This window comes from Labrus mixtus, chromosome 12 (assembly GCF_963584025.1).
Source record: "Labrus mixtus chromosome 12, fLabMix1.1, whole genome shotgun sequence".
NCBI lineage: Eukaryota > Metazoa > Chordata > Actinopteri > Labriformes > Labridae > Labrus > Labrus mixtus.
The window spans coordinates 17,380,202-17,403,577 of record NC_083623.1 but is presented as its reverse complement, the minus strand read 5'-3'; the positions used below and the strand labels follow the sequence as shown (position 1 = coordinate 17,403,577).

The following is a 23,376-nucleotide window of genomic DNA, read 5'->3' as shown; positions in this document are numbered from 1 at the left end:
CGGTCAACCTCGGATTTTGTTTTCATGGAGGGTGGGGGTGAAGTAGCACAGAGAATCACTCCCATGAATCCCCGCCAGCCTCAACATCATCTTTTGTTATTGTTTTGATTAAGAGCCCCCTGGTGGCAGAATTAACATACTGTGTGTTTAACATAAAGTCAACTTTTAACATTTTGTTAGAACTAGAATTTGTTTTGTTCAGTCCGCATGAGAAAAAAAAAATCATCTTTAGGCTAACACAACAAATCCAAAAGATGAGATCACCGTGCCTCAGACTGACAGCAGCTTACATGACCCATTTAACCTACTTGCTAGCAATGCAAACCCCACAATCTGTTCATTGGCCCTCCTGTCACCCGTGGACAGAGCAGCACAGCCGCCTGCCTGGGAATCAAACTGCTCAAAACTAATATCATTTTGTCTGGGCAATCTAATAAAACACAGGAGCCATTTTCCTCTCTTTCCTGTCCCTCCTCCCCATCCTCCCATGTCTGTCCTGCCGGAAACACTATGATTCATAAGAGATGTGGCGACGGCTCTCAGTATGCGATGAGCGAAAGGCACCTTGGGGAATTTTATGATCCATGACGAAGCGTCCGGGATCATTTTGGATGTATGCATGTGTCACTGCATATTAATAATGGCCTCTGTCTCATGAAAGCGCCAGCACACCTTCAAAGGAGATAATTTAATCTTCTCCCCGCTGAGCCTCCTCTCCTCTCAGTGCGCTTGCTAAGACTTCCCTCAGAATGGCAGTCAAAGGAGCCATCGCTTACATTGTGCACCTTGGCTTTTGGATAATAAAAAAGAAACAGGAAATGATCAGGGGGAAGTCAAGCCAACCAGGAGGAGGAAATAAGCTCTGGGTTTAGAGGGAGATAGACAAGGTGATGGAGATTCTCTTTTCTTCTCTTTTTGAGTGGTTACATAATGTCACCAAGGAGCTAATTGTTCAGGAAATTGACTTTTTACTTCATCCGCTGCTGAGAATCATGTGCTGCCACTTAAAAAAACTCATTATAAATTACCATCCTGCATTGCTCTGGTTTCCTATTGTCCCCGTTTTTGCAATGCAAGCCTGAAATCAAGCAAAAACAACAAGGTGGCGTTGTCTTAAGTGAGCTCCATGTACCCTTTACCCCGCAGAGAGATTCCTTTCTCTTTTAAGAGCTGGAACCCCGCGATGAAACCGACAAATGAGGAGAGCGTAGTAGGATCCTCGGCTTGTTTATGGCACGGCATGGGGAGAAAAAGCAGAGCTGATTCTCATTATTTAGAGTCTGCACTGCTCCGACAAAAACACGGTAAAACGTGACCACGATGCACCGTGTGATCTAATAACTGCGTGTAAAATCAAAGTTGATATGTAACAACCTTAAATGTCCTCCTGCTTCATCGTCATGCATGATGTTGTGGAGCCGGAGAACGTGTTAACCTCCCTCCAAGGGGGGCTGTGTCCAATGAAACCCGTCGTAAAAGACGTTCCATTATGTAAATAGATCCACCGACATATTCCCTGTGTACCAATAAAGAATTCACAACGGCCGTGTATTAGCACACATGATGACATACTGCTGTTAGCAACAGGGTAATGTTGGGATGTAAGTGCATTAAGAGGACTCGTAAACCTATGAAAGGAAACCATTAATAGTCCATCTAGAGAGTATCCATCCACAAAAAAAGCAACATCAGCATCAGATCTCAAATACAACATGGCACCTACTTGCAAATGCATGCAAATCGAGGGCTAAATCCATTCAAAGACTGCAAAGAACACTTAGCATATAACCACAAGAGCTTGATCTCTTGATCCTGACGTGTGTTGACTTAAATAAGTTTTAAAAGCTTCGTCGTGCAGCATGTGTAACCGTTTCCCTTTGTGTACTCCAGCGAACGGCAGTGATTAGTTATCCAGCCGTTTTACGTTTTCAAGTCGAGAATACGGTCCATTAATTTTCTTCTTTATCTTTTTTAACAGCGCCGGGTGTTTAGCTTTTATTCAGGGTGCCAATATGTCTGGGGGAGGGGGGGGGGCACATATCTGAGGAGAGCAGCACTTACGACAAAAGGCGAGGAACAACACAGACTGTGTATTTTTTGTTTTTTTGTTTTATGATTTCTGGTGAAGGCAAATGAATTGCATTGTGGCTGCTTGGATTACAAACTGAAAAACAAGCTGTGAAAACTATGAAGACAGCTTTGCAAATGTTAGGGAAATACTTACAAGTAGAGTCACATAAAACTGTGCTAACAGAGGGCTTTACTATAAATACACTCAATGAGGCCTGAAGTAAAGCATATATGGTAATAAATAGGATTGACCTTAACTCAGCGTGTGTGTGTGTGATGAATTCAGGATCTACTGGCCTTTATCAGCCACAGGTGTGACTGGAGTGCAGGGAACGATCAGGGCAAAATGTTACTCTGCACGAGATGGATTTTTTTTGACACACCAGGGACAGCTGTAAGTGAGTTAAAGACACATGCTGCGCTATATTGAAGGCATAAAGGGGACTGAGGAGGCAGAAGGAACAAGCCTCTCTGGTTTCCTCTTCTTTATACGAGTATATAGTACATCTACTTTAAGTCAACTTAATCCTGTCGAGTAATACCCACCTAACACAAATCTCTACATTGGTTGTCTGCTCATGTACATACAGCGATGGGATTTTATACTAACATACATTTGACACACCACCTACATACATACCTTCATGCATACATAGTATACATAAATCATATTAACATGTCTTTGGCTTTATGTTTCTTTGTAAGTCAATTTGCATCTTGTTTTTTGTAGGCGCTACATTAAGTTGTCAAGTGTGTGTACAAGTAAAGTGATTCCCAACATACTTCCTGCTTTCCAAATGCCGTGAAATATTGAGTTTAACCCCATCATTACCATCTCTATCATATATCAAATAAGAAGCCAGCTTCCTCGATTATAAAAAAAAATGTCTACGAAAACAGCAGATATACTGTAGTAGCATCAACAGTCCAAATGTCACACGTTAGATAACAGGTTAACCTCGCAACACAATGTGATGTAATAAAAAACGCACCACAGCCTAACCACACAGTTGATTTAACATGACTGAAACAGGTTTCACTAAGATTTAACATGACGGTGGTTGTTTAAATGGTGTTTAAAGAGACATGACTAAACAGCTGATGAAAAGAAAGTAATCTAGGTGTATTTAAGTGTTATTGTGCTTTATTTTCATTCTGTCTTATTTTATGTCTTTTGTTGTTTTTTAACTGGACCTTGAGTCTGTAATAAAGTTGGAATTTAATTATTACAGAGATGCTGTAGCATCCATTAACATTTATGTGTGTCTTTCTTCATTTGGAGTTTATGTTGCCTTTGAGACAACAGGACTGTTTTGTTTTATGGCTAAATTTAAACTGGACATTAAAATGATTTTTGCATCCATGTGATGAACACTGGGCCAGGCAAACTTTCTTGTTTCTTGATCAGCATTTCACTTCCTCAATTGGACAGAAACAGATACAGTATCAACTCTTTACTCGTTCCTGATAAGCAGTCACATGGCAGGTCGTACAACTCATTATTAGTACATTTAAGGAACGTATAAATACCGAGGTCGGATCCCGTGCTATCTGGTGCCCCCTGATCCTATTTCTGTCCTGTATCAAGTCGAACAGCTCAAATGTCAGTCATCACTGTTCCTGCAGAGCTACATATTTACGATGCAAATTTATGCCACCAGTTAATAGAGTTTCTTACGTCATTGGACAGTGTGTTAGTTAAGCCTATGGCTGTTCTCTTCCTAGCTTTCAAAAGATGTTATCATCACAACCATCTCCTACTTCTGATGAAGCTTCAAACCTTGGAATGTGTGCAACAAGCTTCTTGAGGATGATATGAGTCAGATGCCCTTCCCTTCTTGTTTTCCTTTCTCTATTGTAAGTGTTTGTGTGTGTCTATGTGTGTGTGTGTGTGTGTGTGTGTGTGTGTGTGTGTGTGTGTGTGATAGAGAGCACAAGAGACAGGAGCAAAAAGCAAACCCATGCAAGTGTGATCCTTTTCTGTGTATGTGTGAATGAACTGCACGGTTCAGAGCGCGCTCCCTTATTCACTCACAGGGAGTGAACCCTGTTTGCTGCGATGACGAAATCCTCTGTTGTGTTTGAGGTTTTCTTTTCTGTCGCCACGCTCTCACCTCGCCTCAAGAGCATGGAGGAGGTGAGAGGGAGCGAGCCTGAGCTGTCATCACAGTTTAGATCAGTGTCCCGCCCCAACCCCTGCTGCCCCCCTTTGCCCCCGCGCCAAAACCTCCAGCAACATATTATGCAACTTCCAAAAACAAGGTCAAAGAAATATCCAGAGAGAAATCAGAGAAGATAAACAAGAAAGTGAAAAGGAAGAAAAAAAAGATAACACCCCCCCCACCCCCTGCCTCACTTCCTCCTCCATTTCTCTCTGCCCGCGCCCACTGCAGTGTGTGATTCAGCGGGAGGTCAGACCACTGGAACAAGAGAGCCTGCAGCGTCCAATGCATACAAATGCCTGCAGACACACATTTACGCTCACACACACAACAGTGACACATACACATGTCGGATGCTGGTAGCTTCAGAGCTTGTGATATTTTCAACAAGAAATCATCAATTGTGTCCTCATTAGTGCGTGCATGTGTGTGTGTGTGTGTGTGTGTGTGTGTGTGTGTGTGTATGTGTGTGTGTGTTTAGTGAGGTGTGTCACTTAATACTCACCCGCGGTTAAGATCAACTCTTTCAAACAAGGCATCCTCTTGAGTAGGAAACCTTATTCTGACCCCTCTTTGTCATACATTATTAATAAGGATCCTAGTAAAAATAAAAAAAATAGCCCCACTGAGCTAAAGATACATCACCGATCGCCTCTATAATACACAAGGGATTATCAATACCAACTCCTGCAAGGAGAGGAAAGACTAAATATATTCTGTACTGCTCGTACTACATAGGAATAAATGACGACTGGAGCAGAATTAGAATATTTGAGACAAGACAATGCTGACTAGCAGAAACAGTAAATGTTTAATATGTTACATTCTTGGTTAAGCAAGTTAGCAGTCATAATCTAAAGTATTTGACAGATTGATACGTTAAAATTATGTGACAATAGAGTTAAAGTCAGCAAATCAAAAACGTATAAACTGAGAGAGGCAAAGTAAATCTGGAAACTTTGAACTGGCGCTAGAGATCTTATATCTGGTGTTGAAAAGCAAAGCTGATGTGGTAAACTAATTGACAGGCAGGCACGGCGTAACGGTTTGTCAAGAGGCTGAAAACCCGCCTCAGCTCCAGCTCTCAGTCTGTGCAGTGTTTCCCCTACCATTATATTTTTTTTAAAGGGTTATTTTTGGGATTTTTGTGCCTTCATTGTATGGATAGGATAGTGGATAGAAGTCATTTAAGGATACCTTTCCGATAGAAAAGGACATCTGTCATTAAAAGTAACACATGAACACCAAGATTCCTTCAAGTGTTTGTGTCGTCATGTCGCCGTGTCGGCATGTCGGCTTGTCCCTACCCCCCCAACGCTGTAAACCTAGGGGAAACACTGCTGTGGTTAGGTTGACTAAAAGTTAGGTTGAGACAGCACTTCCAGCATGGCAACAGCCATTGATGGGACTCCAAAGCCCCCTGCAGTAACAGATGGGCAACGTCACTTAGGCTTTGTCCTTTGTGTAATTATCCAATTTCTACCAGTGCAATATTTACATACAGTTTTTGTTGTATAAAGTGCAAAATAGTTTTCTACCAGTGCAATATGTGTGCTCTAGTTTGGGATAATCATTTTACTTTGCAATATTCATAATTACTCTGCATCATACAATGTGAAGTGTGTGTGTGTTCTTTATGGTAGATTCACTGATGTTTTGCACTTTAAGGTGAAAGCATTTCTTAATCTTACTGTACATCATTATCATGATGATAAAGGCTTTTTTATTCTGTTTATTCATTAATTAAGTCTTTTATCATGCACAGATTTCAGACAATCAATGGTTACAGCTTTTCAAATGTGGCGATGCAAATATAATAATATTGTCATGAATTGAAAAATGTTGGATTTCATCTATTGACTATAGGCAGTCAAGACATCTGTAAAAATGTCTTGGAAAAGAGAAACAATTTAAGGCTTCCATCTTGAACTGACCTGACTGACCATGTTTAGATTTACGGATCATTGATTTGCTAAACAAGTCTTTGACAGATTATTAGAAAAACAAAAGAAATAATTCCTCAGCAGCAATCCAAAAAATAAAAAGTTAGGGGTCATATACTGTTGTTTTAACAAAATAAGCCATTTAAAGACACCCATCATGGCTCTGGGAAATCGTTCCAGTATTTTCCACTATTTTTTGACATTAAAATAACAATTTATTTGTCAGATTATTTGACAATAAAAAATGTGTGTATTTGCAGACCCTGGAAACATTCCAACTGTACAAACCTGACATAGCATCTCATTACTGTTCATCTGTCACCCCAAACACAGCAGCTCATGTCTAAATCAATGTTTAGTATGATAATGTGACACTATACAAATCACTTAACTCATTCTCCTGGTTATTAACATGCTAATGTAGTTGCATCAGCTTGCAGCCATTTTTTTAAAATGATGAAACTTGGCTGTTCTCCTTTCCCAAACAGTGTCGTTAATAAGATTCAAAACTCAAAACCATGCCAGGATTTAGGTACATCACCACCCACAAGGGATCATTTAACATGCGTGATACTTGAGCAGGGAGCAGGATGTATATGTCCAGCTGTATGTCTCTGGATGGCTGCGATGCATGTGTACGGTCATGTCATAACATGTTAATGGGCTTTCCCTCTGATGCTACAGCGCAGCAGAGAGAGACGGAGGCTGTGATGGAGAGAACAGGGAACCATTTGATGTTTGCCAGTTGAAAGAATAAGCCTTACTTTGGGTTGTGCTTTCCACAGAGGCATGCTGGGATTGAAAGAGCGCTTGCCCAGGGCTAAAGGGGATTTTTGGTGGGCGTCACACATCCAATTACCTCGGTAGCATCACAGAAATCCACGGGGGGATGCACACCACACACACACACACACACACACACACACACACACACACAGACAGATACACACATTCTGAACGTGCATGGGGGGGCACGTACACACCGACATGTAAGGCACCCAATGCAGTAGGCTCTTGAAGCAGAGGGTGCACAGCCAAATTTCACTCTCCTGCTTCTGCTGAAGCGCTTGCTCCGGAATTCATGAATAATATCAGCATGTGTTGATATGTGGCTTATGATATAAATATGGATAGCAATATGGAAACAGCAACAAGGTTCCACCTCTTTGGAAAGCATTATTAATGCATTCAGCGAAGCTATTACTGGATTTGCATGGGCTCTTCTGATGAGCCAAGAGGACTTGCGGATCCACTAATATGTTGAGGTTTATTGGTGCATTTCAAAGCTGTTTTTGAACTCCTCTGTTCTGCTGAAAAGCTGGGATTTCTTGCTGTTTAATATCCCCAACAACAAAATTTAATAACTACGTGATCCCACATCAGCAAACCAAACACGTAGACCCCCGAAACTTAACTCATTTAAAAAACAACACCCAGGAATTAATGATTTCCAACCTTGTTTTTTTTTTCTTTACTCCTTCCAACAGAGGTTAATAACCTTATTTTTTTCCTCTTCTCTTAAAACCGGGATTTGAAGGCCAATGGGAAATCATACTTCACCAGGTATTGCATTGGAATCGATTTTGTGGTACATTTTTAATTATACACGATTTTTCATTTCTTTAAATAACATGATTGAAATGGCAAGGGGCACAGTTTTCACGGTGAAACTGATAAATGTCAGATATTTGTGTAGTGTTAAATCACTTTTGCCACTATAGGTTAAATTCATTCAATGACTGAAAATATCACAAATTCAGTCTGAAAGGTTGGAATTTGGATAATTCTGCTCAAAGCTTTGGCCAGATCTCGGGTCATTTGTCCACAAGTAAAGTTTTTGAAAATGTCTTTGTTGAAAATAATTGGGCGAGCTAAGTATCATAAGCTGGTGTAGACTCAAATTTTTTGTAATATTATTTACATGTACCTAAAATTATTCCAGCATAAGCAAGAACTTGGCAACAGTGAGAAGGACAAACTACATTTTAAAAGGTAGAATCTTTGAGCAGAACCAGACTTAATAGTGCACAGCCTTCTGCTCCGACAGGATGGGCTACAAAAGTGAGATTTTTTTTATTTTCTTTCACATTTTCTATATTATTCTATATTCTACACAGCTCCTCGTAAAGGATCTTGTGATATCACGCATCGACAATTGCAACTCCTCACTGGCATGAACAAACGAACCCCTGCAGATGATGATCCAAAGGGCAGCGCAACTGGTCTTCAACTATACCCAAAAAAGAGTCACTCCCCTGTACATCTTGCTCCCAGTTACTGCATGCATCAAATTTTAAACCCTGCAGCGCACTCTCTCATCCAGGTCTACACTCCCTTTACACTCTGCCAATGGAAGGCGTCTGATCCAACCTTCACAAGAAGGCCCGGTAAGTCTCAAGCTCTCTTCTCCCCTAGTTGGAGGAACAAACTACCAAACTCTGCAGAATCCCTTTGCACCTTTAAGAACCTGTGACCTGCCTGTCAGGACCTGTGTCCGATCAGACTTAACGCTGTTCGTTGGCACTTACTGATGTTTCCTCCTTTCCAGATTATTGCTTCTGTTGTACTTACTCTCTGATTTACGTCGCTTTGGATAAAGGTGTCGGCTAAATGAATTGCAGAATTGTAGATTTTTTTTTTTTTTGCCTGTATTAGATAAGACAGCTAAAAAGAGAGGAAATGTAGGGGTGAGACAGTGGGGTAGAAAGGGCCAAATGCCTGGAGTCAAACCTGTGGATGCATCAATCACTATAGCATCTTTACACCGGAGGCTCGCTGTCAGCTAAGCTAAACTGGCGTCCCCATTTCTTTGTATTTCCGTCCTCCCAGGGTCTCTACACAGAAAACTGCCCAAAGGCAAGAGGAGTATTGCATGTATTCAGTGAATAAATACAAATGTTATTTTGATTCTTAAGGACTTAGGACACATCAGTCCCCAAACGAGCAGCTTTATAGCCACTATTGACCTGCAATTTCACAAAATCAACCTCACCGACAATTGAGTTTGGAGGATAAAAATCTAAAGCAAGTCTAGCTGTTTGCTCAAGAAAAAGTAACCTTTCAGGAAAGCTTCTCTGCAGAGCCCAGAGACCTATAATTAAAATCTCAGAGCAGACAAATATAAACTCTGTACTGAGACATCTTTGAAAAACTGACTTTAGGTAATCACACAAATGGAGGATCAAAGGAGAGGCCAAAGCTTCCTTTTCCTTATTGGTAAGATATCTTAAATGCTCAGACATTATGCCTTCAATGGAGGAACACACCAACATCTGAGGGAGCAATAATAAAACTGCATGCCAGGGAAAAAGCAAGGTAAGGGCAAAGCAGGGAGCCAACACAGGGAGATAAAATGGAGGGAAACGGGGAGAGGCGAAAATCATGAAAAGGGTAGGAGGTCAGCTGGAGCTGCGAATGTGGCATTTGATGAGGCCTGCTTCAGGCTCGCGTCATCTTAACATGAAACACATCTCACTGACATTGAAGAAGAGTGAAAAGGACTACTGAGTTTGTTGCGTGTGAAAAATGTTTCCTTCAAATTCAGGACACATTATTTAAAGCAAATGGCAAAGGTTGTCTTATCACTTTCTATTGTTAGAATGGAATAGAATAATAGTTTAATGTAGATAATATAATAGAAAGATATCTTCTACCAGGAAGTATTAACCATGTATTTCTAATCTTTCCTGAGGTTGTGGGAATAATTCAGCGAAATGTAACTTCTGCCATCAACAGATTTCATACACTGTGCTGTGTGTGTTGTGTGTTCATGGGCATAATGACAGCAGATAAGTCAAATGAGCTGGTCGGAGTTCGGTCTAGCTCTGAATAAAAACTGAATTTGATGTGTAAATAGCAACATACCAGGCTGCAGGTGCATCTTGCCTGCAGGGGAATGAGAGCCGACACTCTGTTTGGTGTGATTCATGCTATACCCAAAACACACCTACAGTGTGTATCATCAAGCCACAAAATCCATCCTCTCTGTGCTCTGCGCAAGGCTCTGCGACAGAATGTGCGCTGCGCTAATCCCAAAATATAGCAGTATAAGCAACAAATCGCCATTCGCCAACGCAGTTTACTCAAATAGGGCCCTGCATGTTCTTCATGCTTCAAATTCGTTTTTATGTTGTCCTGCCTTGCCCCAAAGGTCTCTGAAATTACTATCATTTTGTTTCCAAAAACTCGATAAAGCTCCTGAAGATATTTCTTAGAGACAGAAAATAATAAGGGAGATATACACACAGCGAGGCTTGAGTTCTGTTTGAAATGGATCACTCCAGAGGAAAACAGAGATCAATTTCTCACTAGTTGTGCACATTTTTTATGCAAGTTAATGGGAAGCAGCAGCTGATTTTTCTGCTTTTTCAGACAGATAAGACCAGCAGGTTAGCTCTGTGCATGTCAGAATGTTTTTTTCTGATGAAACGCTTTATTCGTGTACACCATAAACTGTAAATATTAATATTAATGAAGCAACGAAGTATCGGCAGCAGCTGCCATGCTGGAAATGCTGATTCACCCCAACTTTCAGTCAACCTAACGGCAGGCTGAGGCAGGTTTTAAGCCTCTTGACAAACAGTTACATCGTGACCACCTGTCGATTATTTCAGCTGTGGATAACACGTATCGTTCATAAAATAAAAACGTAGCAGTCGCTTCATTTTTGGAGACCAGAGGTTGCTGCTTGATGTACACACACATCATAATTTGATCATTTTATTTAGCGTCCATGACATCAGTGAAGTTGGAATCCCAAATTGTTAAGAGTTCAATTTAATTAAAGAAATTTTGCACGTGTAAACAAATCTAGTTTCTTGGTCATGTCTTTAACTTGACTCCAACCCTCGCTTACCGACGTTTTCAAATGAATGATGTTATTTTTATCATGATCCCACATTTCGTGCTCTGGTATAAATGGTCCTTAAAAAAGTTGTACTTCATTGCAATACACACAATATAACAATACGTGATACAAATACAAATCCATCAAGGACAAGCATCAGATTTACAAACCATCCCTCTTATAACACAATTTCATCATGAAACTGAAAATTTGAATTAATCAGCCATTTGACTCGAGATGATATGCAAGGTCTTCGTTTTGTAAAGCTCTTGTTACTGTAACTGCGTCATAGAAATACATTAATTTGCCTATTAATATAAAATCATCCGGACAAAAAAAGAAGAAGCAACCAGCTCGAGGAAAAGAAATCTGTGCCATGAATAGTTGATGCCAGCTTTTGTTGAGGCCAGGGGAGAGTGAACCAAATCAAGAGAAAGCGTGGGCTGACTCTTCTGCAGTTTGTGGCGAGGAAGAAGCTCTCCAAAAAGGAAGCACACCTCATGCTGTGCAGACACACACAGTCGGGGTTAGGCGCTAGATTGGATTGCTAATAACTGAGGGCCAAAGCATGCATCTGAAATGATGCACCAGACTCCGAGGAGAGTCTACACAGCAGGAATCGAGTTGTTCTCTCTGATTAGACTGAGTTCATTTGCCAAAGAAGATGACTTGTGGCTACTTCGATGAGATAAATCCTACACACCTTGAGTGAACACTTGTAGCTCCAGGTTAAAAAGTGTTAAGACTTGCTGAAGCAGCCTCAATAGAGAGAAAAAAAGAAGCAGATGGCAAACCATCAGAAATGGGCGGGAAACGCCTACATCTGCATTCAATCTTGCTCCATAATTCCTTCTTTCACTTAGTGAAGTCTCTGTGGAGAAGAGCTGTGCCTACCCCAGATAACTCTACTTGCTTTGCCATAGGAAGCCATCAACCGGCAGCGCACAGCTTGAGGTTATCCCCTTGGGTGCAACAGCCTCTGGGATATACTGTGTCTGGCGGGGAGATGAAGAGAGCATGACGCTAAAGAGATTAGCTATAACAATGTGAATTCCTGTTAGAAGAATAAGGTTTTTTCAGGGACTATTGGGGGATACACAAGAGCTAAGTGATACAGGAAAAGGCTCAGTCATAGTTAACATACCCTTTTAAAAAGGGAGGGAGGTTCAGTAAGTGAAAGTGAAAGTGTGGAGCGCACGTAATGACTGCATCACATGTTCGCAGGCACTTTGAGGCACGTTAAGCATCTGTGATGAGGCTCACTCAGAAGGGCTGATGTGTGATAAATCACGTTGCAAAATTAAAATCTCAGCAAAGCATTGCCCTAGATAGAAGAAAAAGCACGCACGCACGTAGAAAAGGAGCGCACCCACATGCACACAAAGTGCATGCTCATCTAGGTTAAAAATTTCACAGTGCCTCTGCAGAGAAACAGTCTCACACTCTTTCTGCAGACGGGGGGGAATGACTAGATTTCAAAGAGAGGAGGACACAGATAGAGGATGGAAGTGTGTTTATTTTTGAGGCTACAGTGGGCTAGGAGGTATGGACACGGTGGTAGTCAAATGCAGGCTATCTCTAAGTGGCTCCCAGTACAAACGGCTTCATTGTCAACACATTTATTTTAACACTGTTTCTGCGTCTAAGAGAAGCTGAAGCATTACTCGCTACACTGCTAAGTAGGCCCCTTCCTGCAGTCGCCTCACAGCAATGAAATGGTGGTTATTTTTGAAGAGACAAATTCACCTCCCCCCCCCACACCCACACCCAACCCCAACCTTCTCACCCCCTCCCCTCCCCACCTCACAGCAATCTCATCTGCTCTTGTGCGCAATTGTAAGGCTGCTGCTAGGAGCTTGCGTTTCTGCAATCACTTCACATTTGTTTCAGCGATTGATTTCCTGGCATCTGAGGGGAAGGAGAGAATGAGCGAGTGGGTAGGCAGCGAGGGAAAGGATGGAAGGGAGGGGAGGAGCGAGGCAACAGGGAAGTCGGAGGATGTGCAATGCCAGGCTCACATACTGTCACCATGACAACAGACATCACTTCACAGGAGCAGCACTTAGGATGCCTGTGTGGGCTGAAGTGACATAGTTGAAGGTTGGCATTAGCCTCTTGCGGGTGCCACAGCGCACAAAATCTCTCCAGGCTTCTTTTTTTTTTTTTTTCTTTATTTCCTCCACAGTGCAGCTAAAAGGCGCCCTGTTGCTCATGTCAGCTACCTATTGGGATTGCTCAGTGATTTGTACTTTGTGTGTTAATGTGGGTGCTGCCAGTTTGGCTTAACAAAGACAATTCAATTGACTGAAAAGTGTAAGGCAAGACAGGAGGAGACATTCATATTCAATGAGGGCCTTTCATCTCATGCGTCACTTTGAAGCGGGCTAGCATGTTTAATTCTCTGTGATTTGAAGTGATGCCAATCATGGAAATGATAACTGGAGATACGGAAACACAACACGGGCACTAAAAAGGATCCATCCCGGCAGCTAATCCTGCATTCATTAAGAAAAATAGATGCAACACTTTATGACGTTATTCTGTGGATGTTTTTCAAAGCAAAACTAATGAGTCATCAATGACTCATCTTGATCTAATGCATGTATTAATAGCTTATATAATGCCAGCTAATCATTAATGAACGATTGAGTTTATGAAAGGATTTGAAACCTTGAGAATCTTCAATTTAAAAAAGGGAGTGTTTAAACCCAGTTAAGTAGCACATTAATCAGCCCTTAATTTGCTGTTAGCAATAAACCAGGTAAAAGAACATAAGCCTGTCTCGCTCTGCCTCTCAAAACGAATACATTTATCTGTTTCTTCTCTAAAAGCATACATTATAAACCTGGGTGATGGGAATCTGGTCTGCTCCCATCTTTACAGGAAACAAACAGCTGCATGCCTCGTTCTGGCATGATATGATATGTTTATTCACATACAGAATAAAGTATGTAAAGCATACATAACTGTATTTTATGCAAACAGCACAACAGCATATTGAGAGTATAGCAGTTTTCACATATCAACTCCTGAAAATATCTAAATAACTTCAGGAGGACTGCTCTGGATATTCTCCTGACCTGGCTGTTCACTGTATATAAACGTCATTCCCCCCTCCCATTGGCTCTAGGTGGATTCCCTGCTGCGTTCTCACATCAGCTCACTCAGACTTGCTGCAGAAAAAATCCTAGGGGCAAGAGTGAAAAATCTGGCTGTTTGAGTGCGCACATACAGCTCCCACAGGAAATATCAGGAGTTTTCTGCAAGTGTGAAAGCCCTATATGAGTTTGGGACAAAAAGGAGAGTCGGGAGCCAGAGGGATTCACTAAACACATCCAGGAAGGGGCATTTTAGCCAAAGCACCGCACATATATGATAATGTTAATGAACGAGTGGTTATAAATTAGGAAAAAATGTAAAACTCAAAGTGGAATACAAAGCAGAGCTCTGACTCAAATGAGGGGATCATGCTTAAGCCTGTGGGCTTTACACTCTATTGTCTTAATTATGATTCTCATTTTTCTTCAGTAAGTCTTTACCCCAGAAATTAAGTCTTGGAGCGACTGCAAACGTGGTTTGGATTTAAATCTCCAAATATTCATGCTACAAAATTTAAACTGATCCAACAGCATCGGGGCTATTAAGTATTTGAGAGTTTGCGCCCCTTCTTGCTGTCTGTAAAGTCGTTTTTGTGTTACTTTCACTATGATATTTTTATTTTATGCTGTTTTATACATCTTTTCACAATAGGAAAGTATGATAATAATTTGTACTCCACTACATGTCAATCTTTATATTCACGATATGAGCAGTACAGAGAAGTTATAAAAGGACAGAGAGGATGATATGTGGAGGCTGACATTACACAAATTCCCTGGCTGGACCCCAATGCTGACAGGAAGCCCCCGTTACAAACATCTCAAGGATACGACATAGTGTCTATGACGGTCCATCTTGAAGCCAATCTCAGTCATCTTCAGGATAACATTAGGCTTAAGTAGATCTGCTACAAAGGGCAAATAATAATAACAATGACATGACATTAAAGTTCCACAGTCATACTGCTGTTTATGCTCTGATGTTTAATTTCCCCATTTTCTTTTGAAAATAGAAACAAGGACATATAGGGAGGAATATTGCAATGCTAGATCCTAATGAGAGTATTATCACAAAGATCTACATCCACTTTGAGTCGTGCATCACCAGCACAATTGAATTTTTAAACCAATATATTGAGGCCATAATTTCTTGGAGGTGTACCATTTGTCTGTCAACATGAGGAAATTAACACAATTATAAGATACAAAAACATTACAGATAAAAGCCATGCAGCTTTACAAGGTAATATTAGCAGGACCAAGGTTGACATGTAAGATTTAAATCTTGTTTATAATGATGCACATGATAAATAGCCGCTTCATTACAATGTCAGGAGACAAAAGGGGGAAAAAACATTTCTGATTCAGTGGAGGTGCGACTTAGAGGCTGAACAAGACTTCATTAAAATTGCAGAATTACTTTTGATTATAAATAAACCAGGGCAAAGGGGGTGGTTCAGTCATGCACCAGAACAGGCCTTAATGAATGAATGACTACAAGATCATTAGCAGCAGCTTTTCTGTCCTCAGCCCTGTACACAGCACGACAAGTGGTCCAGGGTTTAGGGATGTGGGCTTAACAGTTGAAGCAGCCAGCCAGGTTACAATAAGCTTCTTTGGGCTGCGGTGGAGGATTTGGCCTTGAATGATCCAGAGGTAAATTGTGTTCCTGAACTTATCCAAATCCTTGAAGTAGAAGGAGTAAAGTATTAAAGCTGTTCATGATGTGCGCAAAGGAGTCAAAGCTACTTTAAACTTCTTTTTTTAGTTTGGAACACAAATCAAGAAAAGCATCCATACGGGATAATGTATTTCCTTCAACACAGCAGCTCACAACTCCATCTCTGCTTTGAACGCTACATACCAAAAAAGAAATGAGATTGCTTATTTTCTGAGAAGAGGACATTGTAGAAGTTGACAATGCTTTTTACAACCCTAAAGCTTACGGCTCCATTTTCTATATCGCCGACTGCCAAACTTGACTCAGCTACATCTTTCAGAGCAGCTCAAGGGGGCAACGAGAGGGCAAAAATGAGAGTGGCATACTTCCAGTGAAAAGTGTCAGACAAACACAAATTTCCAAAAACCTCGCATGATGATGTGAAACGTGTCCTCTTCGCTAAACAAGGAGTCACAGACATATAATTAAAGGAGCACTTCTCTGGTTTCACATGTGTGAAAAGTATGACTCAGCTTGTGATAACAGCTCTATTTCTGGCTGAGGAGGAGCTCTCGGGAGTAAAAGAAAACAACGCTAATGATGTCATACTGATGTCATCAGGGTTAAATTGGCTTGGACTGAAAGATTTATTACAGAGTGCCTTTGTTACAAAGTTAAAGGATTAAGTGTGAAGATGTGAGCATTTATCAGGCAGGAAGATTGAAAGGAAATGCCACCTGTTGATTGTAAGATCCACTGTTTTATTGAATCTCTTTAAGTCTGGATACTGTGTCCTCCTCTACTTTCACTTTCTTTAACCCTTTAAAAAATATGTGGCTCTCACAGGTCCCTCAGTTTTTCCAAGATTATTTTTTGGTCTTTTTTTTTAATGCCTCTACTGAGAGGTCAAGACAGTGGTTGGAGTTGGAATCAGGGATGTTAATAGTCCAGAGTGAGAGTCGAACCGCGGGGCCACAGCTTCAGGGGTCTAACGTCAGTACATGAGAAGCCCGATTTAACGGCTGAGCTAAACAGGCGCCCCAAGTCCCTCGGACACAATCCCAAAGTAGGCCGTCAAACACCGAAGCTTTGAACAAGGGTTTGCCACAACATCTCATTCCGACACACGCGGTTGTTGAGTTTGCCATCATACACACATCTAGAATCTGTTTCATTCCTGTCAAACACATGGTTAACACCTATTTGGTGGAGCAAGTACATCATGGTTATGGTTAGGTATACATTATGGTATAGGAGGGTTGTATGCATATCCCAAAAAAAGAAGGAGGAGGAGGTAAGGAAAAGCATCATTAGATCGGTTCTGTTCTAGTTTCCAACAAGACTTCAACTCTTGTCCATTTGATCTTCATCTATCACCCCACTTCCAAGTGGACCAATATTGCTGCAGATGGGCTCACATTTAATTTAGTTTAAAGCCATGTTGCATATCATGCAAACGTTAAATTGCACCATATTTTTCTGCATGAGATGCTACAGGGCTGTGGCAAAGCATCCACTTACTCCTACCTTCAACCCCAAGCAGACCTTGGAGGTCTCATAGGAGCAGTTTCTCTAAGGGGCCATTATTGAAGCAAATTAGCTTAGGTCACATTTACTTTGAATGCTGGTGTGTCTCAGCGTTGGTACAGTATAAGAGGTCTTGGGAATGTAAACTTGCTGAGGTACTAATTTTAACTGGGAGTGAAAGTCTTTAGTCTGGTAACCAAAGTTCACCACCCAGAAAAACAGACGTTTCCCCTTAATCGCACTGTACAAGAGTAGTGAAGTAACACTGTCAATGATTATCCAGTTAACAAGGAGCACAGCAGGACTGCCTCAGACTTTAAGTTGAAACATTGTCTCTGAGAGGTTTATGCAGAGCCAGTCTCAGAGGAGTCAGCCCAAAAAGAACTGACATTCGGTATGATTAAGTTGGCGCTATACGAAGCCCCGCCCAGGGGTACGTTGAAATCCCTGCTGTACATTTCACCCTGCAACAAATTACTTCTGCCGAGCTGTATATCCCTACACGTCTCTGATTGAAGCATATAGTCTATATGTCCATCCTCTGGTATTTTCCCTGGGGGGATGAAGGGGAAGACAAGCAGAGGGAGAGACAGGCAAAGGAGAAAGACAGGCAGGGCGATAGGGACTGAGAGTGGGAGGGAGGAGAAGAGATAGAGTTATCCGTAGTCTCATTACGGTGGGAAATGTGAGGGTCCCGATCCAAGGGAATGATGAAGGACTCTGTGGAGGAGGCCTCTGAGAACCAACAAAGGCGGCTTTAGTTTCACTGGCAGAATGCATTTGCATAGCTTAGAAGCCAGAGCGTCTGAACCGGGGCTCATGAAAAGAAACCCCAGCAATTGGTTGGACATCAATGCAAACGAGAGGGAGGGAGCAAGAGATGGAGAGAGAGAGCGAGAGAGAGAGGGAGAGAGAGAGAGGTAAAAGTGGGATGGGAGAAAACGCAGTAGGGAACTTTTCCTCTTCAGTAGTATAACATGAAATTAGATCAGGAACATCTGCACATCCCATTGGAGATTGTCGCTGACTGACTTTGATGCAAAGGGAACATACTGAAGGCGGTACAAGCGGTGAAACGTCTCCACGCTATCACAAGAGTCATGTTCCATTGTGGCTGTTTGATATGTGCATGCAGTGCACTTTGGTTGTCAAAAAGAACATAAATATAGAAATAAATGTCATTTGGGAATGTTTAGCAGCTTTGTACAAGCTTCACTTTGCTTTGTTGGACGAGCAGCAACTGGCCTATACGAAGACAAGCAAAGGTAAAGGTAATAGAGCAATCTCCTGGAGAATAGTGTGAGTGTGTGTGCGGTGAAAGTGATGAGAAAAGAGAGACACACTTAAACAGAGTAAAAGATAAGGAAGAGAGAAAGAGTGGAGCAGATGTTGTACTTTTAGTGGTGCTTCTCCTTTTTCCCCCTCTGTGGCCTGGAGTCATGGAGGGATGACTAGCCTTCATCAATCCTCTTTAATGACTCTGGCAGCACCACTTAACAGACTAGTATGTGATTTCTTCATTACTACATCATGATTCCACCATTTATTCTGTGTGATCACGCGTACCAATGCTCTCAGATGAAAATAATGGGAGAAAGTCTCATTTTCGCAAACTGTCCAATCCATCTGCTCAGGGGTCAATTGGAAAATCGGGAACCAAAAAAGCTGAACAAAAGGGACTGAATATATAACTACAGATTGACTTAAGAAAAGAACAATATTAAAATCTTCATGAACTCCCTTTACAGAGATTGTATAAACCCACAGATTTCAGAGCTTGACTTCTATAAAACCTCTTGTGAGGTTTCACAAGTTTCCCCCTCTAAAGTTACCAGCACCTTTATATGTTCTCCTTTTTGCAGCCCTCATTTCATTCAGTCACACACCCACTGCCTTTCAGCTGTGGCGAACAATACTCAATTTTCCTGACCCTTAGTCCTTCACGTGTCAAAACCTTTGCTGAATACAACTGAGATGGAAACACAACAGGCATGCTAATGTTTTGACACTTTCAATAATAAATGTTGACTTTTGAACCTTGTCAATACATTTTCATTCAGGGCACCTCCCTGGAGAGGAACATGCTTTAAACATGAGGAACATACAGGCTGATTTAAAAGAGTATGAGTTTCAAGTTTGAGTTCATAAACCTCTTCACATCTTCAGAAGTAGTGACACACACAAAAGAACACTGTAATGATCCGACTGTGCTCGGGGGAATTTTCATTCTGCACAACATACAAGCGCAAACATTGACAGTTTAATGCTCAAACAATTCCATCTGCTACATCTGCTTCTCTCTCTTCTTCTGCTGCCGCTATACTAGTCCCCACATGCTACAACTCTCTATATGGTAACTCCACTCCACACAAGGCATTGTGGGATATATGATTCCCTCTAATGAGCTTGCATCTTCATCTGCACCCACACATGCAGCAGAATGGACAGCTTGCTCGCACCAAGAATCTGCAGCGTTTGATCTGACATTCATGTGATCAGTTTTGATGTTTAGCTTCATGCACGTCTCCGCCGAATATGTGTACGTCTTGGAGATGCTGATTCGGTGGATGAGGAGATCGTCAATGATTTCTTTAGGCGTCAATATTTGATGAGTGGTTGTGCCCTCAGGCTTAAAGAGAAGCTGGAGAACTCCAAACAAACCTACGTACAAGTCTTACACTGCTAGCGAATGTTTTGAGGGTTGAAAACGAGGTATAAATGAAGGTAAATTATCCCTGCAACAGGTGTTTAAAGGAGAATTGTGGTAATATGAGTAACGCTGCACATATATGAGCAGTCATGCAGCAGTGGCCTCAACATCAGATGTGATTTATTATCCTATTTACCTCCTCCGTCTCGAGCAAAAAGAAAGAGATAAAATCCCTGTGCATCATTGGTCGGATGCAGCCCCATGACATGCTCACAGTAACCTTTCATTGCTACATCATCTCTACACACACACACACACACACACACACACACACACACAGTAACACAGATCTTTTTTAGTGCTTGGCAACAGCCTCTGATGCTCCAACCACCACCCTACAACTTGACCTCACATTCTCCCTGTGTTTTGGTCACTACCAAGAGGTCAGGGCTGAGCACCTCAAGGTTCCCTGCGTGTCCCAATGTTAGCTCACACAAATCTTTATTTCTCCCCAACACGCTGCTGCTGGCTGCTGCGAGGATGACAACTCATACGAGACATCATCTGTGCCACTGGTTGCACAAACAGACAGGGGAAGAGACAGAAATGTGTGCTTGTCATTTTTTTTTTGTGTGTGTAAGGAAGGGAGTGAGAGGGCGAGAGGCTCAGACAGATGATCATTTTTCATGCCTTTGCATAAATGCTCAACATATTACTGTCCATATGACATTTAAAGATACATTCGGCCTATTGTAAGACAAGAGCCATGCCGACCTTTCCAATGATTATTAAGAAATAACATGCATGTAGGTGGCCAGACTGGGAAATCCAGTAGGTTCTGGTGTAATAAAGTAGGAAGGTAGAATACTAATTTTAGCCTCCTCATAGACTGATGGATGACGGATTGGATAAGAAAAGGGGGCTGTGCATTATTGGCTTCAGATGCGATCTGCTGTGTAACCTCAGGGTCGCTGACGACAATTAGAGCCCCTCACTTAAACATGGCTTCAGACATGAACTGGCACCCCCTATGAGTGAATGTTGCACTTATTTTTCTTCCATGGAAATAAGTGTTAATTTAAGAGTCGCCACTGTTTTACAAGGTCATGATCACATTTGCTTTTCAGCAGGATGCAGAATGCACACACTCACCGTACACTCCCTGGCAACGGATGCCCTCCACGATGAGCGACAGCAGCCCCCAAACACAGATAATTAGATCCATCCTCTCACGTTAATCTCTGCATATCCAGCTCTCAATGGCAAGAAGTCCTTTCCGGGGCGGTGTAACTGAGGTGCATAGACACAGCAACTGATCCAAATCAACACTTCGACTAAATTAACTCTTCAATGTAAAGGTATTTATGGCTGCAGGAGGCAAACGCACTCAGGTATTGATGGTTTTGATGTCCACTGCCATGGAGTCAGAGCGCGGAGCACTCGCGTCAGAGAGACGACGCTTGAGGATGCGGGGAGTGGGCTGCAGAGAGCCCGGCCTTACAGCTAATAGAAACTCCTCCTTGACTTTAGGTGGGCGCCCTTCTGTGATACTGACTGTGCCTTGACTTTAGCGAGGACCCCCGAGGCTCCCAACCAAAGGAGCGCCCTGATACTGTCGACTATAGGCAGATGGAGGCTCGGTGCCCGCGTGCATAGCTCCCGAAATCCAGCTGTGGTCAGGGCTCGCGCCGCTGATGCTGCGTTGACTTCCTGCTACCAAACGATGCCATCACCTCCGCTTCACAAAAACACCCACAAATTCACACCGTGTTCACCTTCCGGGAGCCTGGAGTCTGCTGTGGTCGAGGCTCGTGCGCTCACACAGTCACATCACGACTGCACCTCGACGCCGCGCGCTCGACTCATCTCTCCCGGCGGCGATGACGGAGGGAAGTGTCCTATAGCGGATGGTTTCTTCACAGTTCCTTGGTGATGCCCGCTGGTTTCTCGGCGTTATGAAAACACCTTGTAAACGAATTCACGCAACGGTGGGAGCCGGATGTGCCCACCGTGCAGCCAGTGGAGCAGTCACGTTGCGCAATACGTGCGACGGAAAACCGAGTGGCACCGCAAACCGGTCTGTGGCTACGTCAAGAGGTGCGTGGCTTCAAGCGCTCATCTGTATGGGAGGCTTCGCTCAGCGTCAGGAAAGAAGGCATGAGAGGCGCAGCTGCTGGAAGCTGAGAGAGAGAGAGAGAGAGAGAGAGAGAGGGAAGCATTGGAATTCAGGAGATCGAGCGCTGACAGACCTTTGCAATCAACACCAAACACACAGTCTCTCTTCCTGTCTGCTCATGTTTCACCGTGCCTCCTTTATCAGACAGACAGGATGAGCTGCTGTCTGTCATGTAGCATTCATCTACTACATCACATTTCTTTGGTTTGAAACAGAAAGATGTCTGCGTTAGTCTCGAGCAAACACTGCTCCTATAGGGCTGCAAAAGGGAAAACTGTGTTTCAACTTGCAACATATGGATATACATTTAAAAGTTTTCTGGAGGTTCAGCTAACTGGCTCCCAACTGGCTCCCAACTGGGGTCCCAGTACGCCTTCAGGGGCCCTACTGGCACTTCCAGAGAGCTCTTGCAAAAAGTGGAAAATCTATTTCATTAAGTCCAATCCACCCACATATAGTGACCAGAAATACTCAAATTAAAAACATGCAAAAGTTACAGCTCTGACCTCAAGGTTTACCTCAGCATTGCCCTCAAAGCACAGGACTGACTAATAGTGTACTCAAAGTAGCTCTATTCTGTGAATGTTCACTTTATTATATACCTCACTTAAGTGTTTAGTTATATCAATACTGTCGGGATCTTAAACTTGGACTGCAGCTGTTTCCTAGCAACACAGTTTCCTTTAATTGGAAGTAATTAACATCACATTTTTCCTTTAAGAGAAGATAATGTATTTTTTGAGCATGAATGTCAAGAGCCACAGTGTTTCCTGCTAATTCCTGCTGAAGAATACCACAGCTTTGTTTCTGAAGGTGTCTCATTGATGTCAAGGAAACTTACTGAATTAAGGAGAATGTTCATCATATATAAAGCTTACAAGTGCAGTTGGAGACCATCTGGAGTGACTGTTGGAGCTACATTGGGTAGTTTGGCGCCCTCTACAGGACACTATTAAATCTATCCATAATCATGGAGTCATGGGGGGTTATACCCAGTTTGTGACCACCAGGCTATAACTTTGACTGTAATAGGCGGACTGTTTAACATGGAAATAAAGATTACATCACAAGTATTTAATTGCCTCGTGAGATTTTGATCATTGTCATTCAGCTGAGAAGTTAATATCTGATCTTAAGATACAGTAAGGACCTCAGTGGAACTGGGGAGTAAAATTAATTTGGGGGAGTAAATGTTTTATATATGCTATTCTAAATTTAATTTTAAGATATAAATGATTAATCTT

General features: G+C 42.1%; 1 protein-coding gene across 2 annotated transcripts in view; it reads right to left on the bottom strand.

Moving 5' to 3' along the window:
• LOC132985165 (MAM domain-containing glycosylphosphatidylinositol anchor protein 2-like) overlaps positions 1-22,414 on the bottom strand; it is a 186,668-nt gene extending 164,254 nt beyond the window's left edge. For both annotated transcript variants that reach the window (XM_061052390.1, XM_061052391.1), the window contains exon 1: positions 21,109-22,414. In XM_061052390.1, coding sequence (XP_060908373.1) covers positions 21,109-21,181 — 73 coding nt within the window. In that variant the 5' untranslated portion in view covers positions 21,182-22,414. The remainder of the gene's footprint in view (positions 1-21,108) is intronic.
• Positions 22,415-23,376: the final 962 nt, after the last annotated feature.